The 25,897-nt window shown below is 38.6% G+C and overlaps 2 protein-coding genes across 6 annotated transcripts in view; one reads left to right on the top strand and one right to left on the bottom strand.

Annotated features, from left to right (window-relative positions):
- Positions 1 to 13,480, top strand: part of LOC117404095 (CCR4-NOT transcription complex subunit 6-like) — a 17,019-nt gene extending 3,539 nt beyond the window's left edge. For all 4 annotated transcript variants that reach the window (XM_058989765.1, XM_058989756.1, XM_058989763.1 and 1 more), the window contains 11 exons: positions 263 to 384; positions 1,430 to 1,616; positions 2,000 to 2,085; positions 3,439 to 3,528; positions 3,937 to 4,005; positions 4,857 to 5,014; positions 6,994 to 7,148; positions 8,064 to 8,215; positions 9,357 to 9,590; positions 9,896 to 10,098; positions 10,815 to 13,480. In XM_058989765.1, the coding sequence (XP_058845748.1) occupies positions 273 to 384; positions 1,430 to 1,616; positions 2,000 to 2,085; positions 3,439 to 3,528; positions 3,937 to 4,005; positions 4,857 to 5,014; positions 6,994 to 7,148; positions 8,064 to 8,215; positions 9,357 to 9,590; positions 9,896 to 10,098; positions 10,815 to 11,027 (1,659 nt within the window). In that variant the 5' untranslated portion in view covers positions 263 to 272 and the 3' untranslated portion in view covers positions 11,028 to 13,480. The remainder of the gene's footprint in view (positions 1 to 262; positions 385 to 1,429; positions 1,617 to 1,999; positions 2,086 to 3,438; positions 3,529 to 3,936; positions 4,006 to 4,856; positions 5,015 to 6,993; positions 7,149 to 8,063; positions 8,216 to 9,356; positions 9,591 to 9,895; positions 10,099 to 10,814) is intronic.
- An 8,587-nt stretch (positions 13,481 to 22,067) lies between these two features.
- LOC117403838 (alveolar macrophage chemotactic factor-like) lies at positions 22,068 to 24,281 on the bottom strand. Of its 2 annotated transcripts, none has more exons than XM_034006284.3 (4): positions 24,146 to 24,281; positions 23,305 to 23,434; positions 22,654 to 22,737; positions 22,068 to 22,427 (listed from the first exon to the last, which is right to left on the bottom strand). In XM_034006284.3, the coding sequence occupies exons 1-4, from the start codon at positions 24,207 to 24,209 to the stop codon at positions 22,394 to 22,396; spliced, it is 312 nt and encodes a 103-aa protein (XP_033862175.1). In that variant the 5' UTR covers positions 24,210 to 24,281; the 3' UTR covers positions 22,068 to 22,393. The 2 variants fall into 2 exon arrangements, with proteins under 2 accessions (XP_033862175.1, XP_033862174.1); XM_034006283.3 differs by having other exon boundaries at positions 23,305 to 23,437.
- Between the last annotated feature and the right edge of the window lie 1,616 nt (positions 24,282 to 25,897).

Raw genomic sequence — 25,897 nt, forward strand, 5'->3', positions numbered from 1 at the left:
AGTCTCTCAATTTCCAGAGTGCTGTCATATTTAAATGTAAAGGAGCAATTGCGGATTTTGTAGAAATGTGTGCTGTCAGAGTCATTATCTTGAGCCTGATAGACAATATTTTGGCACCCTATTAATCAATCAATCCATATGCAGCATTCCTGGCGGAACCCCCACCTGCAAACAGCATTGCTGGATGCTGTGTGTTACAGGAGTGTTCTTTCATGCTAGTGAGGATGAGCTTTGCTTTAATGCCCTGTATCCACTTTTCTAGACTAACAGGGATGCCAAAGGAAAAATATGACCCCCCAGATCCTCGGAGATTATATACCATCATGTCAGCTGAGGAGGCTGCCAATGGAAAGAAGTCACACTGGGCAGAATTAGAAATCTCTGGTCAGTAAACCACTGCGCAATTGCATGATCATGAAACGCTGTCAGAGGCATTGTTAATTGACTTGTGTGGTAACTCTGTTTTTAGTTTTGAGTAGTACATTGCTTTGTCAAAACAATCCTATAATATATTTTGAAAATCTTTCTAATTTCAATACTTGATATTATAAAATCTGAACATTTGTCTTTTCAGAAACTTAAAGTTTTAAAATTATATACTCCTTTTCTCAAATTTCTCAAATTCCCATGTTGTGTATTTATTTAACCATACAGTAAAAACACCATTGAACACATTTTGCAGAAATTGTTCAAGAAGTTAAAAAGCATGGTATAGCCATTAGTCATATTGTGCAGCATGTGCAGCATTTATTCTGTAATTGTTGCGCATGTATCTCTCCAGAAACTTAAAACTCTTAAAAACCTTGTAGACTAGAAGCAGGTGTTTTTCTTCTGCATAGAGATCTATGTGAACTCTCAAAATAATGATTTCCTCCCCAGGAAGTGTCTGCGGTTAGCTTTGTGCCCTCATTCAAAATGTGGACCCCTTACGCACTTTATTATTATTATTATTATTTATTTTTTTCTTAGCTGATGCCCTTATCTAGGGCGACTTACAATTGTTACAAGATATCACATTGTTTTTACACACAATTACCCATTTATACAGTTGGGTTTTTACTGGCACAATCTAGGTAAAGTACCTTGCTCAAGGGTACAGCAGCAGTGTCCCCCACCTGGGATTAAACCCACAACCCCCCGGTCAAGAGTCCAGAGCCCTAACCACTACTCCACACTGCTGGCCACACTGCTGCACTGATCGTATCTGTCTGTCACACTTAACATAATGAGCAAGACGACCACCTTGAATTGTCACAAAGCTTTATCAAACACCCCTTGCCTCCTGTAGACCTTTTTGGTATAATCTGATGCATTATTTTTTTTTTTTTTGTTAACCTAGAATAATTGTATCTGAATGCGTGGGCACTGATTTGTATTTAACCACCAGCATTTGTCCCTATACTTACGTACTGCTTTCTTTCCTTCTCAGGTAGGGTGAGAAGCTTAAGCACTTCATTATGGACGCTGACACACTTAACTGCACTACATATTAATGACAACAACCTGAGTCGCATTCCACCAGACATTGCCAAGCTCCAACACCTGACTTACCTGAACCTGTCATCCAATAAACTCCGCAGCTTGCCAGCAGAACTCGGAAACATGGTGTCGCTCAGGTAAGGAGAGTACTGTTGACAGAAGTGCAAGTTCAGGAGGAGGAGGAGGAGTGGCATAACTTGTCTCGTGGTCGTGGTTCAGCTGAAGCAACTCTGCATGTTTGGGGGAAGCTCCGATTAATTAGACAATCAAGCACTGAATATCACTGTGCATGGCATGGGAAATGGTTGATAAACTGTAGGCTAAGCAAAATAACTGAACTAAAAAAAGGCAAGTAAACCTTGTTCCATTAAACTAATCCTTTTTTTTTTTTTTTTTTTTTTAAGACTAACAGATTCAACCTGGTTAGTGATAAATCATAGTATAGACTAGATAATAAAAATTTGACGGCATAGAAAAAAATAGAAAAGCTCACTGAGTGTATTTTCCATTTTCTTTCCAGGGAATTGCTTTTAAATAACAATCTCTTACGAGTTTTGCCTTATGAACTTGGGCGGCTGTTCCAGCTACAGACCCTGGGTTTAAAAGGTAGTTATTTTCTTTATGGAATTTTGCTTAGTGCTAAACATGAATTAGGAGGTTAGTAGTATTGCTTGAGAAGTTAACATGCAAACTTGTCACTAGCAGTCAAAATCTCAAAAGTACGCCTTGTCTCCAGGACACTGGTTGAAAACCAAGGACACTGGAACATGTCACATTACAGTAAATCCATGAGGCTGAACTGAAACGTACTTTTGGAGTTTTACAGAAAACTATGGGCCCTATTCGTAAAGCTTTAGCTTCTAAGTAATTAGACATTTGTTTATACAGGGTTTCTCCATTTTGAATTTGAAGGAAATGCGTCACCTGGCCGTGTACTAAGCCAAAGATCCTTTTGCACTTTGATTTAGAAGAAAATGGGCAGTGAAATTATTGGTAACGCTTTATACTGCGTGGAATAAATTAATATTAAATAGATATGCTATTGCATATTAAATTAATGTTAAATTATTATTTAATAAATATGCAATTGATATTAAATTTACTTTCAATTATTTCTTGTTACTTTCCATTGACATTTAAGTCAGAGTAACTGTATTTTCAATTAAAAACATGCAAACAATGGGAGATTATTACATATTTTCAAGGGTAACAAAACATATTATAAACGGACGTGGTATGCAATTACATTTTCAGTCGACATTTGGTTAACATTTAGCAAGAAACCAGCTATTGCATATTATTAAATATTAATTTAATATTCAATTGCATATCTATTTAATATTAATTTATGCCATTCAGTCCAATGCCATTACCAAATTCTTCTTATTTTGGTTTCAAACTTCACACTGTGTAATTGAAAAACAACACTAAAATTATGCCAATTAACCAAAATCATTTCACTTAAAGTAAAGGAATAGGGCATATGTATTTCTGTTTAGCTAACTTTTTCAAACCGATTTAAATTAATAAAATAATTACAGAGAGCGTCAAGGCCATCCCTAACAGGAGTTTTGAAATGGAGTAAGTGTGGCTTAATTATAGCTGCTGTGCAATCGATGCTATAAAATCCAGGTTTTGAATTTCAGATCATCCACAGAATCTCAGTGTGAGTAGGGTATGTCACATTGCATCCATGTGTCAATTCACAAGTCATTTTATGATAGTGTTGCTTATCCAACAGACTGGCCTGGGTTTTTAAATTATGTACACTTGTTTTACTTTTTAAATTTATATTTATTTCTGAAATATTAAAATAAGTTAACCATGCCAGACTAGTTCAGCAAAACTACACATGGTTACAAGATATGCTCAGTAGGTTTAAGACTGAAAACAAAACATTACAACCGGAAATTAAAATCCCTGTTCTGACACCTTTTCCTCTTTTCATCTCTTTTGAAGGGAATCCGTTGTCACAAGATATTCTCAACCTGTACCAGGAACCTGATGGAACAAGAAAGCTACTAAATTATATGCTTGATAATCTAGCAGGTAAAAGCCAGTGGCTGTTTTTTTATTTATTTGTTATTCACTGTATTTCATTTATGATTGAAGTGGCACCCCTAATTTCACAAAAAGACCCCGAGTGCAAGTAGCATTCAACTATTGATAAAAAATAAAAAAAAAACAGTAGTATTACTAAAAGAATCCTGGTTCCAGCATGAACAAAACCACAGAGTGTAGCAAAAGCACCAGGATAATAACTAAAAACAACAAAAAAGGAAAAGAAACATACGGGTCCTACTAGAGTAGCAGTTTAGCTACCAAACTGGATTTGACAGACTTTTGGCCTTCTTGGGTGATAAACAATGCGTACATAAACAATGGATTTGTGTAATTCTCTGTGTGCTTGTGTATTCTGAAGAAACAATTCACATAACTAGTTTTCATTTATTTTAGTCCACCCAGAGCATCTTCCACAGAGGCCGTGGATCACATTGAAAGAACGAGACCAAATGCTCCCTACAGGTAAACTATTTTCATAAATCCATTTTGCAGTCCCATTTTTTTTCATAATTAAAAAAAATAAAAAATTACGGGTACATGTAACTATTTATTTTATTTCAATATTGTTATTTCCTATCAATTAAGTCAGTGCTATTTTGAAATAATTGGAACCTTTGCACACTCATTTTACAAAAGCTCTTATGCCTTACAAGACTGCATGCCCAAGTAGATGGACATATATCAGATTTCTTGGAAATCTATTGTGAGCACAACATAAAAATGCATTCAAGTGTACAAACATATGGCGCTAGCTTTTCAAAGCCTTTTACTCAGATTGTTATAAGCAATGTGTTTCTGAAAAAAAACACTAAACAAAAACCCCATCTACTTAAAAATACTTACGATCTAACCAATTAAAACTGCACAGTTTGAAGTAAAGAGCTTTGAGAAATGAATTGTGAGCAAGACATGGTGACATCCTAACCCAGCATTACATTTTCATTATGGTGACATTATCCTTATATTGACATGCCAAAAACCCAAGACCCAAGAGGAAACTGCAAATGTACTGCATATAGTATTGAAAGCAGAGTTTATTGCTTGAGTCAAGCTTTTTCAGATTTCATAATAGACATTATATTGAAAATAATAGTCATTGCATCCCCCCCCCCCCCCCCACACCCAAAAAAAAGCAGATGATGTTGTTGATTTGAAATTCAACGTTGTCCATGAAGGACAACAGTAAAAAACAATCAAGTCAACCAAGTTGACTTCTAAATTGTCAGGTACTGGTGTGTTTAAGGTATTATACAGCGGCTTACATCTCTCTTGCTTGAGGAGAAATTGACAAATGTGTTACATTTCTCTTTCAGCCCTATTCACAATCATGTGTTTCAATGTACTTTGTGACAAGTATGCCACAAGGCAGCTCTACGGCTACTGCCCATCTTGGGCGTTAAACTGGGAGTACAGAAAAAAGGGAATTCTGGAAGAGATTGTCAACTGTGATGCAGATATTATTAGTCTTCAGGTAAGAGAAAATCTGAAATTAGAAAACTGAAATACTGTGCATTGCTGCTTTTTTTTTTTTTTTTAATATATAGATATGTATGGAACCCCTAAAGGGACATCATGGAAAAAAAAAAAAATACTATCTCGTGTTCGCCGGTTACTGTCTCGCGCGCACGAGTTAATGCAGCAGACACCGGGTGTTCTCTGTGGATAGGTTGACAATCGGCGTATTTTCCTCATGGGATAACAACTATGCAAAACTGGTGTGCTTAGACTCATGCTCTACTTACAATATACTTCAGTATACGCCTCTCTCAAATACGGTAAAAAAAAATTGCGGTATATGCCTGTCAGGATGTGATGAATGATATAATGTCCAAACAGAGGATATATTTACAAAAAGGTCATGTTTATTTAAATAATAATCCCCTGTACCAGCAATGGGATCTGGGATCAGACCCCGGGCTTGCAGTCCCAAACAAAAAGGTTCCAGAAATAATAAACAAACAATCACAATTGCTAATCCAGGTGCACACACGGGTTGAGGTGGTGTGGCATTGCAGGTGCTCTGGGTTCATGTACTGGTTGAGGTGGTGTGGCAGTGAAGGTGCTCTGGGTGCATGTACTGGTTGAGGTGGTGTGGCAGTGCAGGTGCTCTGGGTGCATGTACTGGTTGAGGTGGTGTGGCAGTGAAGGTGCTCTGGGTGCATGTACTGGTTGAGGTGGTGTGGCAGTGCAGGTGCTCTGGGTGCATGTACTGGTTGAGGTGGTGTGGCAGTGAAGGTGCTCTGGGTGCATGTACTGGTTGAGGTGGTGTGGCAGTGAAGGTGCTCTGGGTTCATGTACTGGTTGAGGTGGTGTGGCAGTGCAGGTGCTCTGGGTGCATGTACTGGTTGAGGTGGTGTGGCAGTGCAGGTGCTCTGGGTGCATGTACTGGTTGAGGTGGTGTGGCAGTGCAGATGCTCTGGGTGCATGTACTGGTTGAGGTGGAGTGGCAGTGCAGGTGCTCTGGGTGCACGTACTGGTTTAGGTGGTGTGGCAGTGCAGGTGCTCTGGGTGCATGTGCTGGTTGAAGTGGTGTGGCAGTGCAGGTGCTCTGGGTGCACGTAGTGGTTGAGGTGGTGTGGCAGTGCAGATGCTCCAGGTGAAAGTGCTGGCTCCATGGCTTCAGCTCCCGGCTCCGTACAGCTCTGCCAATACAAAAACAAAACAAACCTGCAGCGCTCCGGCTGGTTAGTGTGTGAGTGTAAGGGCCTGTACTCGCGTAGCTGTGTCCCCTTTGTGCTGCCAAACTCCTCCCTGTGATCAGCACAGCGCCACGCTCTGTCCAACCACCGCGCACAACACATCTTATCACAGTAGAGCTGTTCAGCAGTCTTACAGCTACGCCCTTCCATCAAGATGGCTGACTTCCAGTTCCATCCTACCATCGAGTCGGCCCGTCCTTGTGAAGGTGTACCATCAACCTTACTTAGTGCCCTTCCTGGTCGGGAGGTAGATTTGCAGCTCAGATTCATTCTCTCCCATTTACAATGCCCTTTACATTATACTGTGTGCTACGTCCTACAACGGTTCATAGCTCCTGAATACTAATTCACAAGAAACCTATTTTAGGAGTAAATTGAGTCATGTGTCTCTGATTTGCGAGATATTATTGGGACCGACTCATTGATGATCGAGCCCGAACCTGCTTTTGTTCTCAAAGTGGGTGCAACTGCAATGCAAAATGATGGCTCACCTACTAAAATGACAGTATTGCAAAGACTGACAGAAATTACAAAAGAAGAGAAAATCAAATGAGGCTACCACAATCTCTTACAAGTATTAAGCACTACACTCGTGCGCATGAGATACTAACCTTTTTTAAATTCACACCATACCCCTTTAGGGGTTCCATAGATGTGTACCTGAAAAAAATGTATTCTTGTTACCTCTGACAAAACTTGTTCAGTTTACCGCTGGAAATAAGTCCTCACGTAGGCAATGTTTTTTTTACAGGAAGTTGAAACCGAGCAATACTACACCCTCTTTCTGCAAGCATTAAAGGAGCGTGGGTATGATGGGTTCTTTTGTCCAAAGTCTCGTGCCAAATTAGTGTCAGAGCAAGAAAGGAAACATGTGGATGGATGTGCAATATTTTTCAAAACTGAGAAGTGAGTAGAGAAGTAAACTACATTTTCTTGTGTCAGCACAACCTACCCACATTTTTTTGTATTTTCTTACATTTATGGCTTCTCTTTGACCTTTTTTGACCTATATTAGCAGGAAACAGTTTGGAAAGAATAAGTGTAATAGCACATTGAAGCTAAAATACAATATGTTACGTGGTCATGTGACTAATTTGATTTGGATGCAGCCCTGACATTTAAAATGTAGACTTATTAACAAAGATTGTGAAAGCAAATATGGAGCCCCAAAAAAGGGACAGTCCTCACAATGATAATATGATTTAAATTATATCTGAATTAGGATTGTTTTACAATTACTATTCACAGAAACACGGAAGCGTTGGCATGTTTTGTTGGAAGTGCAGACCACAAAAATCTAACGGTCCGCATAAGAGAATTGCGCAATTACTTTATTTTGAATGCCTGATGCCTTGTTGACATTGCACATTTTTACCCACAAGATGTCGCTGTTTCCCTTGTTTAAGTTGCATTCTGAGGGCTCGATAAAGAATCCAAGTTAGGCAGGTGAATAGACCCCTTTGTTAATGCTAACTGGATGTGTCTGAGTGCGTTACCTGGTGTTAATACAAGAGATGACGTCAAATTAAAGCTTTGCGCAAGGACGCGTAAGGCTTTGTAAAATCAGGTCTTACGTGATTAGTGGAGATGAAGTACAGTAATGCAAATAGAATAGTTGATGCCCCTGTATAATTTATCCATTTTGTTTAAAAAAAAAACCCACTTCCTATGCTTCCTGTATTCACTCCACTGATGTAACATTGGTAACTTTTTTTTTATTGTTATCCTGTTCTTAGTTTGTTTTATTTTTTATTTACAAGAAACTATGAACTTCCTATCCTGTCCTTCCTATTCTTATCCCATACATTTTTTATGTTTCAGATTTACGTTGGTGCAGAAGAACACAGTGGAATTCAACCAGGTGGCCATGGCAAACTCTGAAGGCTCAGAAGTTATGTTGAATCGAGTAATGACGAAAGACAACATTGGCGTAGCAGTATTGTTAGAGGTCAACAATGATATCTTTGTAGGAGGTACAACAATGTTATTATGCCATCACCATTCACGCATAGTTTCCATGCATGGCACAAGCTTGATATTTGTAGTTACCCAGAAATGGAAAATAAACATGAAGAGGTGGTGGAATGCTTGAGGTTTTTTCCCTATAGTCTGCATACTTAACCCAGGCCCGCTGGTGAAAATACATAGGAAATCATTAATAAAGGTCACACAAATTCTCCCAATATTGTATGTAAATGTTTCCATTGCGGGGTTTGTTCACATGAAAATATAAGATATGTTGAGAACAGCTCCAGAGAAGCTTCACAGAAATCTGACGTGTGGCATATCCGGCCTAACTGTTTATCTGCCATGATCAAGCTCTTCATCATCAATGTGTTTGTTTCGTAAACCTATGTATTTTGCTACTGTGTAAATTACACAACACTAATAAATACAGCACTGTGGCAGGGCAGGAGCCCTGTGCTTGAAGAGGGTTTTTTATGTAAATGTAAATTGTAAATAGTGTGTATTTATTGTAATTAATGAATGAAGTACCTGACTCTTCTGGGAGAGCCTGGTTGCTGTGTGTGATTACCAGGTGTAGTACCGAAGAGTGAGTAAGCAAGTCGAAACTGCCGGTAGCAAGAGTTACCATTGCTGGTAGTGTGACGTGAGCTGTTCAGTGTGTTGATATGTAAATAAATCCTGTTTGCCTGCGGGGCGTATCAACTTCAACTTCTGTCTCGATCACCCACCTGTCACTCAGCAGTGAATGCACGCACCCACACAGCATTTAGGGGAGCTCCCTAATAAAAGCTGAATCTCAAAACAATAATTGTGTGAATATAGTAATTGTTACAGCTGTGTATAATGGTATTTAAAACAGGATTCATTTATCTGACTTTTTAGAAGTTGTTCTTACTATAAATAGCCACATAAACAACTTAGCTAACCAGTCCCTTAAATACCTTATTTTTTTGTTTTTGTGAGTTTTTGTAGAACAGATTTACATAGAAAATATGTTTTATAAGGTAATCTGTATATAGATTCCAATCAAATATAATTCCTGCTTTATGAAAAGCTTAGCCACTGCAGTAATATGTAGGTCACTATATAAAAATGATCAAAGTTTTTTTTTTTTTTTTTTTTTTTTCTTTTAATTCCTGGTTTAAGGTATGAAGCCGCTTCATAGTATTGAGAAACAACTACTTTTAGTGGCCAACGCACACATGCACTGGGACCCTGAGTACTCCGATGTGAAGCTGATCCAGACTATGATGTTTACCTCTGAATTGAAGAACATTGTTGAGAAGGCCTCCAGCTCTGGCAAGCCAGGCTCTCCAGCTTCTGATCCCAGCTCCATCCCAATCGTGCTGTGTGCGGATCTGAACTCGCTGCCAGATTCAGGTATGAAAAGACTCTTATGAGGATCACTTTGTTAGTGGTACTTCAAAATGCCTGTAGTTCCTGAACTCCTGACATCACTAAAGTAACATCCATAACTTGGCCCTTTTGAGAAATACAAATTAAATACTTCAAATTTTTTTAATAATGTTGGGTTTAATAACCATGACCTACATTGACTAAATGTTCTGTCACAATTTGACCATCTTTACTTTTTAGTAAAGCATGGTAGATCATCAAAAGTGTATTCAGATGTAAAAAGAGTGACAGCGTTTTGTTACCAAGATATTTTTTACTTTGCTGTTTAGGTGTTGTTGAATATTTAAGCAATGGAGGAGTAGAAGAAAATCACAAGGACTTTAAGGAACTGCGATACAATGAATGTCTCATGAACTTCAGTTGCAATGGGAAAAACGGAAACTCTGACAGCAGAATCACTCACAGCTTTCACCTGAAGAGCGCCTATGATAACAACATAATGCCTTACACCAATTACACCTACGACTTTAAGGCAAGTCACAGTTTGATTACAGTACAGCTTGCTTGACCTGAATAGGACAGTGCTGTTTTACCATTTGGAGGAAAAGCACATTAGATTACATGTGGTGTAAACAGTAACCCACAGTTTTTTGCTTGCAACGCAGGAATTACTATATATTTTTTTCACACTTGCATTTAAAGGTCATCTCTGTAAACAGTATGGCACTGTCAAAAACCAGCTCTCCTAAATGTGAATCTCTGCAGTCTGCTCGGCAATCTTCTTGATCGGTGTCACAAATTCAAAGTACTTATTACAGACATTGAGCATTCCTGTGAGAGATGCCATTTCCTTTACATTATGCCTCGGGTAAAGCTTTGGTTTTATTCACAAAAAAAACTCAAAAAGCTTTTCTTGCTGCTTAAGGTGAATGGCTGTTTTAAATGTATAGAAGCTAGTTATTTCAGTTACTGTTATCCACTGTAATCAATATCCAGGGCTTAAAAAATCTAAAACAAAAAGAGCATTTATTACATCTTTATAGCCCATTAAAGTAAATCAGAAAATGCTTCAATACTGAAATGAACCATGTGAAGCATATATAAAACAAAGTATTACAAGTTAGCATAAATAAAAACCCTGAAACATCAGACAAAGTTTAATTGAGATACAACTTGATGATTTTTATTTTTAAGAACTAACATTCTTCCTCTGGTGTGTGTGTGTGTGTTTTTCTTTTGTTTTTTCAGGGTGTTATTGACTACATTTTCTATTCCAAGACTCACATGAATGTGTTAGGGGTCCTGGGACCTCTGGATCCTCAGTGGCTGATTGAAAACAGCATCACCGGCTGCCCACACCCCCACATCCCCTCCGACCACTTCTCCCTGCTGACTCAACTTGAGCTCCACCCCCCTACCCCGTCCCTTATTAACGGGGTCCACTTGCCTGTCCGAAGGTAGTAGAGCCCCTCCCATGAGGACTAGGGCCTCTTCCTAAGGACCTGTACAATTGTAAAAAAAAAAGTATGTAGGAGTGAAGTATGGCTCACATACTGATCCTTTCCTAGGCTGTTCCTTTTTATGGTTTGAACATAATTTATTTGTTTCTTCTTCTAAGCTTTATACCAAAAAGGGCTGGGATTACAACAGTGTTATTTTATCATAATCGTTTGATGCACGCAGCTTTAAAGAAAAAAAAGTCGGGAGAAATGACCACTGAGGAAAACTGAAACTCCACCAATACATATGCTTTGCAACTGGAAAAGACACATTCTCTGCAGAGGATTTTAGTATTTTCCCAGCCCTACACACAAACAAACGCTGCTTACTCTGCATTTCTTTTATTTATTTATTTATATATATATTAACCCCCCCCCCCCCTTCTCCCAGACAAACAAAAATGACCTAAAATGTGAAATTTTCAAATTCTTCATTCAGATTTATTTATAAAAGGGAACTTTAAAATAAAGGACTGCATTAAAATATTTAAATATCCCCGGAGATATTTTTGTAAAATAGTTTTTAAAATAATAGTAATAAACTGAAAACTACCCTTTTTAATTAATTGTATAACTTTAGTACCAGGTGCTGGTTATATTCCACTGTTAAAATGGCTTCAACATTTCAGGCCACTTTGTTTTAAACTGTCTAATATATATATATATTATAATTTGTCATAATGGTCACATTAATCAAGCCATAACTTGCCCGAAGCACAAAAATATGTATAAAAAAATATTAAACCAGATATACTGTACTTTTTATTCAGTGGACATTACCGTTTATGCATCGCTGCTGTTTGTAATTGCTGCAGTATTTTCCTGCCATGGCATTTTTGTTTCTTTTGAATTGAATACTTTGTGAGCAATATGTTTTGTCCATACTTCACTCCCGGTATTTTGTGAGATATGTTTGTATAAAATTAAATTTGAACTTCTCTTGTAATGATTGTATATGAACCACAGAGAAGGCCATTTATTGATTTTTTCTTTTTTTTCTCTGTCTTTATATAACTATTCAAAGATTAGAAACAGTTGATTTGGAAGGAGGGAGGTACAGCACATAACTGCTTTTTCAAAGTTCATGAAAAGAGGTACTGTAGTGTGAATGTGTGTTTGTTTGGATATTCTTTGTTGCAAATGGCCACCTATTTCCCACAAACATGTAACACATTACGTTCTCTTTTAAAATTCATTGTAAATATTATAATTGCTAAAAAATAATATAACCAAAAACTTTTTTTTTTTTAAATCTTAATCTAGGACTGTCATAATTTGAAATGTAACGACAACACAAGCTGTAAAGCACACTATAAAGTTAAATATAGGCAACATGTTGTACTAAACAAAAATCATGGCAGGGGAGGATTAGCAAAACTGCTAACCTTGGTAACTGATCTAATAATTTTGCCTATGATCATTAACATAGCAACACTAGTGGATATCGACTGTAATGACCCATCCTCATATTTCATACACCATACTATACAGCAGGACCTGTCACTTGGATTGTAAACTATAGAAAGGTTTTTATTTGTGGTTCTTGTAGACTATCATTTTATAACAATGTGCCTAGTTTTTTCTACTACTTAAGCAGCAGCAGCACTGCCAAAAGCATGCAGAGAATCAAAAACAAATGCAACTCCCAGCACCCTTCTGCAGGCATCTATTTAAACATTCAGTACAATAGATCTAATAGATCTGTGGAAATGTATGTAACCTAAAACACACACATTATTTTTTTTGTTTCGTTTTAGAGAACATGAAAATTGGAAAACAAATGTTAAAAGTCAGATATGACAGTGTGCTCCAAAACCAGATCTCCCTTTTACCTCCTTTTTCAGCCAATTTACAGTCTCTACTGTGTATTGTGCATTCTAACATGATTTGTTATGCTTAATGTGCCTCATTATCTTAATTTGTATCCCCCCCCCCCCTCTTTTTTTTTTTTAGTTAATATTCATGCGTTATGAAGTTGTGGAGTAACAGTAAATGCAGGTCTCTCATGTCATCACTTTCAAAGCCAAATACATTATTGGGCTGCTGGCCCGGAATGGTGATATTTGTGAATAGCAATGGTTTTCCAAAATTCAAAAACCTTTAGTTTTTTTACAAATACATTTGATTTGTTGTGATATGTCGTATTTGTCCAGATGCATGTGGAAGAAGTTTTTACCCATTTTTACCAAAAAGTTCCGATACAACTATTTTTTTTTTTAACACATTTTCACGTGAAGTTTGGCCTACTAATTTCTACTAAGAAAATCCATGACTTAAAATTGTATTACTCTATTATATGTATGTATACAGTTGAATTGGAAGTTAAATCTCATAGTTTGTATGTAGCAGAATCAGATTTATTTGTGCAGATTAAAAATGGCAATAACAATTAGTCGGGGGGGGTGGGGGGGGGGGGAGTACTCCGGGAGTACTCTGGGAAACTTATATGAGGTAAGACATACTTGTTTGAATGTATGCTTTTTAAGATGTAACAGTGCAGTTACTGAATTACCCATGAATCTGTTTTACATCTATAGTTACAGTTTTTATTTAAATACTGGTATTTACTTTAAAAAAAAAACTTGCAAAGATGTATGTTTCTTTAATACAGTACACATCCTACTTTTTTCCACTTTAATGTTCCTTGTTTTTGGACAAAAATGAAAATTATAAACTGCAGTTTGACATTTCATGTGTTGAGAATGTGTGTGTGTGTGTGTGTGTGGAAGTGAGCAAGTGGGGTCTAAAGTGGCATTACTGTGGTTTACAATACTGAATCAGTTCACTGATTATATCAGAAGTATGAAACAGTCAGCAAAGGTTTGAAATCTGGTACATGTAAAGAAGATTATAGGAAGGATACAAGGTATTCTCGGTATACCCTGTATGGGGGGCAGAAATAATTTGTAGCATGACTTTAGAAGTGATGTGAGTCTTCACACAAGACCAGGAAATGTTGTTACATGCAGAACAATTCTCCACTGTCAAGAATTTCTAGTAGCATTTTTTTTTTGTAATCCTCTAAGAGTTTTGTTGGTGAATTCAAGTTCAGTAATCCTGGTGATAGATGCCGAGGACAAACATGCTTTGGATCTCTTCCTTTTGGGTCTAGTTTTGTTTTTTTTGATCATTTGCTTCCTGTTGCTTGGGCTAAAATATGCTTGGTTTGTATGGTGCTCCCCAAATTAATTTGCGAGACTGTGATGATATCGTTTTGTGTTACCAATGCTGAAGTCAAACAACAGAGACAGTACCAGTGTACAAAGTGATAAAATAACAGTGTGTTCCTGTTACAGCTAAAGGGGTTTTCTTTTTCAAGGAAGTACAACAGCTGCTAACAATTTGGCCGATTATTAACAGTAATGACTATACAGGATGAGGTTATTTTAAGACCATAAAGAGTCAACCCTATATATTTCTATTAATGTCCAATTTGAATCAATTCGGGCATTTCCAACATTGGCAACAGAACCTAAAGTGAGATCACCACTTTTGTTGATTAATATGTAGAAATGCCACTGTTAATTATAGAACAAAATAATATAAGTGGGTATTTACTGTATGTGATGCTTACACAAAAACAGAACCATAGTTGTGATGGTTTTTTTTGTTTTTTTTGGTGTAGCATGATCGGGGTATGTGTGATGTCTCTGGATCAGTCTCATGTTAAAAATGAACTAATTATGTCAGTAATAGTAACTGTTGACCGTCCATACTAATAGGGCCTTTCCTACTAGATATTCACCAGCTCTTTTCTCGGTTACTATTATTGTCAAGTTGGTTAAAATCCATGATGCTTTACTACAGTAAGATGAGTTTAATGCAATATATTGTATGTGCTGTACAACTGGTTTTGGTTTAAACAAACCCACCAGGCCAGTAACTGCATTAAAGCAGTCCTGCCTTTTTAAGATGTGCTATGTTCTGTTTTTCCTTAGATTAATATGTAATGTTTGCAGATGGAGGTTGGGTACTACATCACTTGTGAGTATAGGGCTGAATTATAAATGCTTGTTCCCTTGCACCTGACTTTTTGTTTTTGCCTATAGGCAATAAATAGCCATTTTGAAAATACAAACTCAGGTGTTGCTGGGCATTCTTGGTTCATGTTTAAATATAGATATTAACTGAGGAACTAGGCAGTATATCATAAGGAGATGAAAAATACCATTTTGAAACAGATGATACTAGATATTTAAACCATTAAGGCCCATGTTCTTGTTCAAATGAAAACTGTTTTTGTGACTTTCCTTTGCCATTTAAATATTATCCACACATCATTCACGAAGCTGTGAACTTCATTGTCATCTACATGAGGATACCGACTAGCATTTCATATATATATATATATATATATATATATATATATATATATATATATATATATATTAGCTCAAAGAGCCAGCTGCCCTATATATATATATATATATATATATATATATATATATATATATATATATATATATATATATATATATATATATATGGCTGTATAAAATAAACAACACAGGTATTGGGCTATATTTTATGCTCAAATATATAGGAAAACCATATTATTTTATTCTAATACAATTGCTCAGAGAGAGTTTTTTTTATCAACAAGTAATCATGCATTTTATCAAAAAGATAGGTGTCAGAATTATTGGCACCCCTAACGATTCTTATAAATAAAATCAAACAAAATTAAATCTGCATTAACATTCTACTTCTTTAAGTTCATCTCAGTCTTAAGGAACTGTATTGTGGCCTTCCATGGCTTCCTGTTTCACTGGGGTATAAAAATGAGGTAACACATATGAAATCCATTTGTCATCCATCACCAGGGGAAAGGCAAAGAACTCACAAATGAAAAGAGACAAATGGTTGTTGACCTTCATAAATCAGACAATGGGTACAAAACAATAGCTAAAAACCTAATATATACCACTTACCACTATTAGGGCAATAATTAAAAGAAGTTCAAAACCACTGGAACAAGTATATCTTGCCCCCACGCACAGTGAGGCATATGGTTCGGGAGGCAAAGGGAAATCCAAGGGCCACAGTTGGAGAATTGCAGAACTTGGTTGCATCTTGGCGTCACCAAGTCTCCAAATCTACAATTAGACACCACCTCCATGCCAATAGGCTATTTGGAAGGGTTGCCAGAAAAAAAAGCCTTTATTGAGAGCAACCAACAAACGTAAGTGCCTGGAGTTTGCTAAACGGCATTGGCACTTCGATTGGAACCGGGTGCTATGATCAGATGAGACGAAAATAGAGTTGTGTCCCGGCTGTGGGGCATATGGGCACACAGTGGGCATATGGGCACACAGTGGCCATCTGCCCCACCCAGTATGAGGAGGAGGAGCTGCCGCTGCAAGGGGTCCTGTGTCTGGAGGGGAGGAACCAGTGTGTCCTGTGTCCGGAGGGGAGGAGCCAGTGTGTCTTGTGTCTGGAGGGGAGGAGCCAGTACATCCCGTGTCTGGAGGGGAGGAGCCAGTGTGTCCCGTGTCCGGAAGGGAGGAGCCAGTGTGTCCTGTGTCCGGAGGGGAGGAGCCAGTGCGTTCTGTGTCCGGAGGGGAGAAGCTGAAGGCCCAAACCCCTATTTTTTTTTGGTAGGGACGAGGGCGTGAAGCTCAGGCTCCACAGCCTGAGCTGCTGAAGGGAGCCGAGACGCCCGCCACCAGCCCTACCCCCGCTGTCGGAGGAGCCGGCAGCGCCACCAGCCCTACCCCCGCTGTCGGAGGAGCCGGCAGCGCCACCAGAGGGAGACGAGCTGCTGTTCCCGCCTCCGCCACCAGAGGGAGACGAGCTGCTGTTCCCGTCTCCGCCACCAGAGGAGCTGGAGCGGGCTCTACCTCCTGTTGCCGACAGGGAAGAGGAACTCTGGTCGTTGCCACCCTGGCCGGAGGTTCCTACACTGTTGGCCACGCCCAAGGATGCCTGCCTCGCACCGCCCAAGGATGCCTGCCTCGCACTGCCCAAGGATGCCACAGCCATTCCGCTCAGGGATACCGCGTCTGGATCGCCTGGGGTTGCCTGCTGCTCTGCATCGCCTGGGGTTGCCTGCTGCTCCACATCGCCTGGGGTTGCCTGTTGCTCCGCTTTTGTTTCTCCTAGGGTCACCGAGGGTCCTGCTTCGCCTGGGGTCGCCGAAGGTTCTGCTTCACCTGGGGTCGCCGAGGGTCCTGCTTTGCCTAGGGTCCTGCTTTGCCTAGGGTTGCCTGGTGCTCCGCATTGCCTGGGGAATCACCAGTTACAAAATACGAGGGAGAAGTGGAGCTCCCGCTGCCGTCTTCATGGCCAGGGGCTCCCCTCCCAAGGGTCCGCTGCCACCGTCGCCTCCCGAGGGTCCACTGTTATGGCCCGGGGCTGCCGGACTATCTTTGCTTGGGGCCACCGGACTGCTTGTGGGCCAGGGGAAGCCTCTGCCCTCTCCCCAGCACCAGAATAGACGATTTTGGGACTTTAAGGGGGGAGGTGGCCATTTAGGCCATGTTGTGCTGCGCACAAGGAGGGGAGGTGTGTGATGGGGTGCAGCCTATTTTGTGGTGGTTTTGTGTTTTTTGTATTGTTTAGAGTGAGTTTGGGGTGTGGTTCAGTGAATTTGTGTGAGGAATGTGTGGAATGTGCCTGGGCTAATGAGGTGCGAATTGCCCAATTAGCCCAGGCACCTGTATAAAAGGGAGTGGTTGGGTATGTTAGTTGGTGAGTGTTGGTGAGATTGAGAAGACCTGTGTGAGAAAGTGAGTGGTTCTTTTTGGTATAGTTTGTTAAAAGCCTGTTTTTGTGTTTGTCTTTTTGGTTGGCCATTGTGCCTTTTGTTTTGTGTATTTTGTTTAATTAAAAGTCTTTTATTTTCCCTGCATATCCTGACTCTGAGTCTCCTTACCTTGGTCAACCTGTCACACTACTGTAAAATATGGTGGTGGATCTTTGATGTTATGGGGCTGTTTTGCTTCCACTGGTCCTGGGGCCCTTGTTAAGGTCAACGGCATCATGAACTCTACCCAGTACCAGGACATTTTAGCCAAAAACCTGGTTACCTCTGCCAGGAGGCTGAATCTTGGCTGCAAGTGGATCTTCCAGCAAGACAATGACCCCAAGCACACATCAAAATCCACAAAGAAATGGTTAAATCAACATTTTGCAATGGCCACTCAGTCTCTGGACTTGAACCCCATTGAAAACCTGTGGTTTCAATTGAAGAGGGCAGTCCATAAGCGCAGACCGAAGGATATCAAGAATCTGGAAAGATTCTGTATGGAGGAATGGTCTAAGATCCCTCTCAATGTGTTCTCCAGTCTCATTAAACATTATAGAAAAAGACTGTGCTGTTATCCTTGCAAGGGGAGAGTGCACAATGTACTGAAAACAAGGGTGCCAATAATTGACACTTAATTTTTTTTTGGAAATAAATTTATAATTTGAGAAATGTGTAATTTTGGTTGATTCCATTGAATCATTAATACAGTCAAATATATTCCACATGTTGGAAAATTACAGTATAGCTCAGTACTGGTATTATTTATTTTATACAGTCTTTTTTGCTCATCTTTATCAAGGGTGCAAATATTTTTGGAGGTGACAATGTATAATATAATATAATATACTGTAGAGAATATAAATATATACACACAGTGCCGTGAAAAAGTATTTGCCCCCTGTGTGATTTTCTACATTTTTCACATTGTATTTGGTCAGATTTTTTGGTAGGTTTTAGTAATATATAGAGGGAGTCTGAGAGAAAAAATGACACCAAAGTTTGGTGCTTCTTTCATTTGTTTGGTGTGCAAGGTTATCAAACATGCAATCTTCAGGTGTGAAAAAGTTATTGCGAATATAGTGAATATAGTGAATCTTCCCAGGAGTGGCCGTCCTGCCAAAATCTCTAGGCATAAAATCGTCCAGGAAGTTACAAAGAACCCTAGAACAGCATCCATGGATCTGCAGGCCTCTCTCGCCTCGGCTAAAGTCAGTGTTCACGACTCCACCATCAGAAAGACACTGGGCAAAAATAGGATTCATGGCAGAGTAGCAAGGCGGAAACCATTGCTCACTAAGAAGAACATGAATGCTTGTCTCAAGTTTGCCAAAAAGCACCTGGATGATCCTCAAGAGTTCTGGAACAATGTTCTATGGACAGATGAGTCAAAAGTGGAACTTTTTGGCCGACATGGGCCCCGTTATGTCTGGCGAAAACCAAACACTGCATTCTACAGTAAGAACCTCATACCAACGGTCAAGCATGGTGGTGGTAGTGTCATGGTTTGGGGATGCTTTGCTGCATCAGGACCTGGACGCCTTGCCATCATTGAAGGAACCATGAATTCTGCTCTGTATCAGAATTTTACAGGGGAATGTCAGGCCATCCATCTGTGAGCTGAAGCTGAAGCGCAGCTGGGTCATGCAGCAAGACAATGATCCGAAACACACACGCAAGTCTACATCAGAATGGTTGAAGAACAAGAAATCTAAAGTTTTGGAATGGCCTATTCAAAGTCCAGAACTAAACCTCATTGAGATGTTGTGGCAGGACCTGAAGCAAGCAGTTCATGGTCGAAAACCCACAAATGTCACTGAGTTGAAGCAGTTCTGCATGGAGGAGTGGGCCAAAATTCCTCCACAGCACTGTGAGTTAATGCTGCTAAAGGTGGCGTAACCAGTTATTGAGTCTAAGGGGGCAATTACTTTTTCACACAGGGGCATTGGGTGTTGCATTACTTTCTTTAATAAATAAATGAAATATGTATCAAATTTTTGTGTTATTTGTTCACTCAGGGTCCCTTTTATCTAATATTAGGTTTTTGTTGAAGATCTGATAACATTCAGGGTCAAAAATAAGCAAAAATGCAGAAAATCAGACGGGGCAAATACTTTTTCACAGCACTGTATATATATATATATATATATATATATATATATATATATATATATATATATATATATATATATATATATACAGTGCCTTGCAAAAGTATTCAGACCCCTGACCAATTCTCTCATATTACTGAATTACAAATGGTACATTGAACTTTCGTTCTGTTTGATATTTTATTTTAAAACATTGAAACTCAAAATCAATTATTGTAAGGTGACATTGGTTTTATGTTGGGAAATATTTTTAAGAAAAATAAAAAACTGAAATATCTTGCTTGCATAAGTATTCAACTCCTGTGCTGTGGAAGCTCCCAGTTTACACCGATGAAAAAAATTGCCCTAACGAGGACACAGTTACCTTACCATTGGCCTCCACCTGTGAACCATTAAAGTTACTGTCATATTTTCTGGATAAAAACCCCACTGTTGAAGGATCATTGGTCAGGCTGTGAATCTGAAGGAAAATGAAGACCAAAGAGCATTCTACAGAAGTTAGAGATAAAGTAATACAAATGCATAGATTAGGGAAAGGGTACAAAATAATATCCAAGTGTTTGGATATCCCAGTGAGCACAGTTGGATCAATAATCAGGAAGTGGAAGCTGCATCACACCACCCAGGCACTGCCAAGAAAAGGCCGTCCTTCAAAACTCAGCACTCAAACAAGAAGGAGACTTGTGAGAGAAGTCACAGAGAGGCCAACAACCATTTTGGAGGAGCTACAGAGTTCAGTGGCTGGGAGTGGAGTAATGGTGCACCAGTCAACCATATCAAGAGCTGTGCATAACACTGGCCTGTATGGGAGGGTGGCAAGAAAGAAGTTGTTACTCAAAATGTACCATCTGAAAGCACGTCTGGAGTTTGCCAGAAAGCATGACAGTGACCCAGCTGCGATGTGGGAAAAGGTTTTGTGGTCAGATGAGACCAAGATAGAGCTTTTTGGCCAAAACTCAAAGCGCTATGTGTGGCACAAACCTAACACTGCCCATGCCTCAAGACACACCATCCCTACAGTGAAGTATGGTGGTGGCAGCATCATGCTGTGGGGATGCTGTCATCAGCAGGGACTGGGCATCTTGTTAAAATTGAAGGAAGAATGGATGGAGCAAAATACAGGGAAATACTGCAAGAGAACCTGCTTCAGTCCGCTAAAAAACTGAAGCTTGGGAGGAAATTCACCTTTCAGCAGGACAATGATCCCAAGCACAAGGCGAAAGCAACATTGGAGTGGCTCAAGAACAAAAAGGTGAATGTCCTACAGTGGCCCAGTCAAAGTCCTGATCTCAATCCCATTGAGAATTTGTGGCACTATTTGAAAATTGCGGCCCACAAGCGTTGTCCAACCAACCTGAACAACCTGGAGCAAATCTGCCAAGAAGAATGGGCCAAAATCACTCCAACACTGTGTGCAAAGGTGGTACATACTTACCCCAAAAGACTTAAAGCTGTTATTGCAGCAAAAGGTGGCTCTACCAAATATTAATGTGTGGGGGTTGAATACTTATGCATGCAAGATATTTCAGTTTTTTATTTTTCTTAAAAATATTTCTCAACATAAAACCAATGTCACCTTACAATAATTGTAAGTCTGCTAAATAAACAAATAATTGATTTTGAGTTTCAGTGTTTTAAAATAAAATATCAAACAGAACGAAATTTCAATGTACCATTTGTAATTCAGTAATATGAGAGAATTGGTCAGGGGTCTGAATACTTTTGCAAGGGACTGTATATATATATATATATATATAAAATAAAAACAGTATTTTGCTATTTTTCCTGGTGTCTGGTATTAGCTTTGGGTGGTGTAACTCAAGTCTTTTAGTATGCCAGTGACTACATGTGGTCCAGCTCTTTCCTGTACAAATGAGCCTTTTCTCTGCCACATTGTTTTAACTGCATTGCTAAGAGCCCAATGATTTGCAAATAGTCTTTGTGGTTGTTTCGATAACTAAATTTTGGCTTGAAAAATTTATGGAAAAATCCACACAACAGGTGGCAATGCCATATTGACACAGTGATAAAAAGAGACTTGTACTAGGAATAAATAAAAAAAGATAGCACTTTTACAGTCAACAAATACTAACATTTATTTAAACATTTGTTTGGTTTATTCAATAAAAAAATGACAAAATAGGGATTGGTGCAAAAGCAATTTACTTTAAAAAAAGTGTGTACATTATGGTCAGTCATTTACAGTATTTATAAGATTTCTTACTCAGTTTTTTTTGTTCTTACAAAGCAGTCATTTAAATGGTCTCAAAAACCAATACAACTTTTTTTTTTAAATTAAATTTGTTCACATATAATGCCCACATGAAACAAATATTAAAATCCATTTTTCATATAATTATTACATAGTAATATTTGAATGGTCCTGTCTGTAATAGAGGATCATTAAAAGAAGTAGATTGTTCTGCAGTATCAGGGAACAAAATGATGTCTCTTCATGCTTTTGTATTTGCTTCAGTGCTGCTCCAGTTGCTCGTTGGTGTTTCTTCTGCACAAAATAGACACACAATTATTGACCCCGTTGAACACCCTTTGTATGACTGGTCATATTACTGCAGAAAAACAGTTCAGTTTAAAGAATGCACCCGCATTCTGAAGCAGCTATTGCAGTTTTAGTTTTAACTACAGGGCTTTTATTTTATTTGAATAAAATAAAACTTTTATTTCACAGATAAGGAATTCTCACGAATATTGGTATGTTAAGGCACACCTACCTCTGTATAAGGCCCTTAATAACATGTTGGATCCATTTTGCTTCAGGGTTCACACAGACAATGTGTTTGTTTTTCAAGGTGACTCTAATCATTGGGGGAAAAAAATACATTTTTTATTTATTTTTCATCATGTGTTATATATATATATATATATATATATATGCTGAAGGATGCTATTAATTGAAATCAGGTGTATTTTCTATCACAAAATTAACTATCAGTACCAGCAGATGGTACTTTATAGCTATGCACACTAAAAAAAGGAACTATGAAAAACAAATGCGTGGTTTCCCTTTCTAAAAAGAAAGTATGGTATGCCACTTCAAAGTGGTCATGGTCTAGTGCAAAGGGAATGTCTATTTAAACAAAGTGCAGTACAGTATTTAGGGTTCAGCAGGCAGACACCCAAATCTACCAGCCCCAGTAATATTAACACTCTTGTAGCAGCCACCCACGCTCGTACAGAAACAAGATAAAGTCACTGTCTGTGCTCATGTACAATAAGAAATGTTAATTATTAAACTAACCTCTGCCTACACCATTTATCACCTTCTTGGTTTCCCACAAACGTTCTGCCTTCAGGTCACGCTGTATTACACTGCAGGCTTCAGTAATAGAAAGTGGAAAGTTTAAAGTGCATTGTCTACTCACATTATCTCCACCTTGCCACAGCGCGCTCCTCTGGGAATCATCTCAATGCGATCGAAGGTCTTTGGGTTGATTTTAGCAGATGTTTGTGTTATGCATCTGCATTTCGGGTCATTGGAGAATGGCAACCCAGCTGCTTGAAAGTATTAAAATAAATACATTAGCAACTGTGCTTGTTTTTAATTTGAATAAAGCCTGGCACTGATTTGTCACTTACAGAACATCCTGCAGTGTTTACAAGTAACACATTATTTTATCTCTGCTGTATCCCATGTTTTCAGCATCACAGCAATATGTTTTTCAACCTAATCACAATTGTTTTAATATTCAAACATCATGGATCATAAATCAGCTGAAGAATATAATTCTTTCAACTTTTTCATTCTGGAACTTCCATTATAATCAGTTCAGTGCATCCAGATCCCTCGTGCAACATTGCTGGTGCTTTGAAAAGAATGGTGTATTTTGGGAACAGAAAACAAACTTTGTTGCAGTAGAGCATGATCTGGATACACTGCAATGTTTATAAGAGGAATTCACTTTGCTCTGACGAACGCCCAAAGTAAACATTGAGAAACTTATTCCCCAGGCAAGTGATGAGTCGCTAGATCCTTCGTATTTCTGCTGTTTGGATAATTAAAATAAACACCATGGATACAAAACTTGTTAGAAATAATTAAGAGGTATATAACAGAGGCATATAAGTGGTATATGCAAAAGTATACTAAAAAAAATACATTTTTTTTGTAATTGTTCATTCAGCCTTTTCTATTATTTAGATTAAATATGTATCATTTCATACAAAATTATAAAATGCATACAAAGGGACTAGAATGAGTCTTACCATACACAGCAGAAATGTAGCAGGCAGACAATGCTAACAGGAAAAGCCTCATCTTGATTGTCATCTTGGCAGTGGTTCAGCAGAGTTTTTCAGGTTAAGTGATTTTAGCTTCTAGCTGTGATGGAAAGACATAATGACTCCTCATATTTATATATGCTCAGAAGCAGAACTAGTGGGATGCAATTAGCAACACTGGCTCAGCCCTTTTTTTATTCAAATGACCTCACTATACTGTATGTTAATACACAGGAAAATTGTATTCATCCTAAGACATCAGTTATCCAGTATATAGCAGACATATTATTTATTTATTTATTTTTTTTTTTAGTAGATGCCTTTATCCAAGGTGACTTACAGAGACTAGGGTGTGTGAACTATGCATCAGCTGCAGAGTCACTTACAACTACATCTCACCCGAAAGACGGAGCACAAGGAGGTTAAGTGACTTGCTCAGGGTCACACAATGAGTCAGTGGCTGAGGTGGGATTTGAACCAGGGACCTGCTGGTTACAAGCCCCTTTTCTTTAACCTCTGGACCACACAGCCTCCTTACATACCTACCTAGGCAATATACCTACCTAGGACATACCTAGGCAATATCACCAAATACTGATCCAAAATTGAAATTGTACCTTGAAATTGTTACCATTGACTCTTTGTACATAACCATTGCATATTGTACTGCCATTTTATTGAAGATCATTTTATAAGGACTCATTAGCAGTCTTGATTCTGTGTAAAAGTGCACATGAAAATTAATATTTTCTCTCAAGATATTTGCCTTGACAAGCAAACAAAGTTTAACTATCGGTATTACCATTTCAGCCTTTGTCTAAAGTACTATATAGTACTAGTGAAGCTTTCTCATTAGATTGCATAAAGCATTACAAGACTCTTTGGGAAGAGTGCGACATGGCAAAAATAGATTTCAGCTGTTTAAATAAAGTGCATCATCTATTGTAAACAAAGGTCCGTGGCTGATCTGAGCCCTTGAAAGAGTCAACCGAGACTCAGAACTGCAGTTTAGTGCTTCTTTGCACACTTTCATTATTTCCAAAACACAGGAACAAACAAAAGGTTTAAACAAATAAAACCAAACAAAACAAAACACATCCTTTACACAAAACAGCACCCAAGCCTCGGCTATCCTGGTGCACTCTCTCTCTCGCTCTCTCTCTCTCTCTTGGCTCGCTCGGTTCAGGCATGGCAATCATCTTCACTGAACCACACCACCCCAAACAAGCATTTCACTGTTCTTTATAGATGATGTGGCCAGGGGGTCATTGATAATAAATAATTCAATTCCCACCTGGCCACATTCAACACTTTTCTAATAATCAATTCAAACATTCCATATTTCCTAGTTAGAGACCTTAATTACACTTCTGATTCCATCTGATTCTCTTCCATTGTGGGTGTACAATGTATCCCAATATATTCCATACTTCCAGTGCGGTCTGGTCTCTTTTCCGCTGTTGCAATCTAACTGTCTCAGCTTAACATCAGCAATGGTGGATAAATAAAGAAAAGTATTTTTCATCAGCAAGCCCTTGCCTATAAACCCCTGCCAGGTGACCATTTGTCTCAAAAAAAAGTTACATAATTAATTATAATCTCCAGGAATATGGAGGCTGTTTTGCCTGTCTGACAACTGTGTTTCTTTATGTCATTTTCCAGTTTTGAATTTCGCTAGAGCACCACTTTTCCAATTGTGCTGAAATGTTTTTAGTCTATCATAATCTTGGGGCATGT

This window comes from Acipenser ruthenus, chromosome 2 (genome assembly GCF_902713425.1).
Source record: "Acipenser ruthenus chromosome 2, fAciRut3.2 maternal haplotype, whole genome shotgun sequence".
Lineage (NCBI taxonomy): Eukaryota > Metazoa > Chordata > Actinopteri > Acipenseriformes > Acipenseridae > Acipenser > Acipenser ruthenus.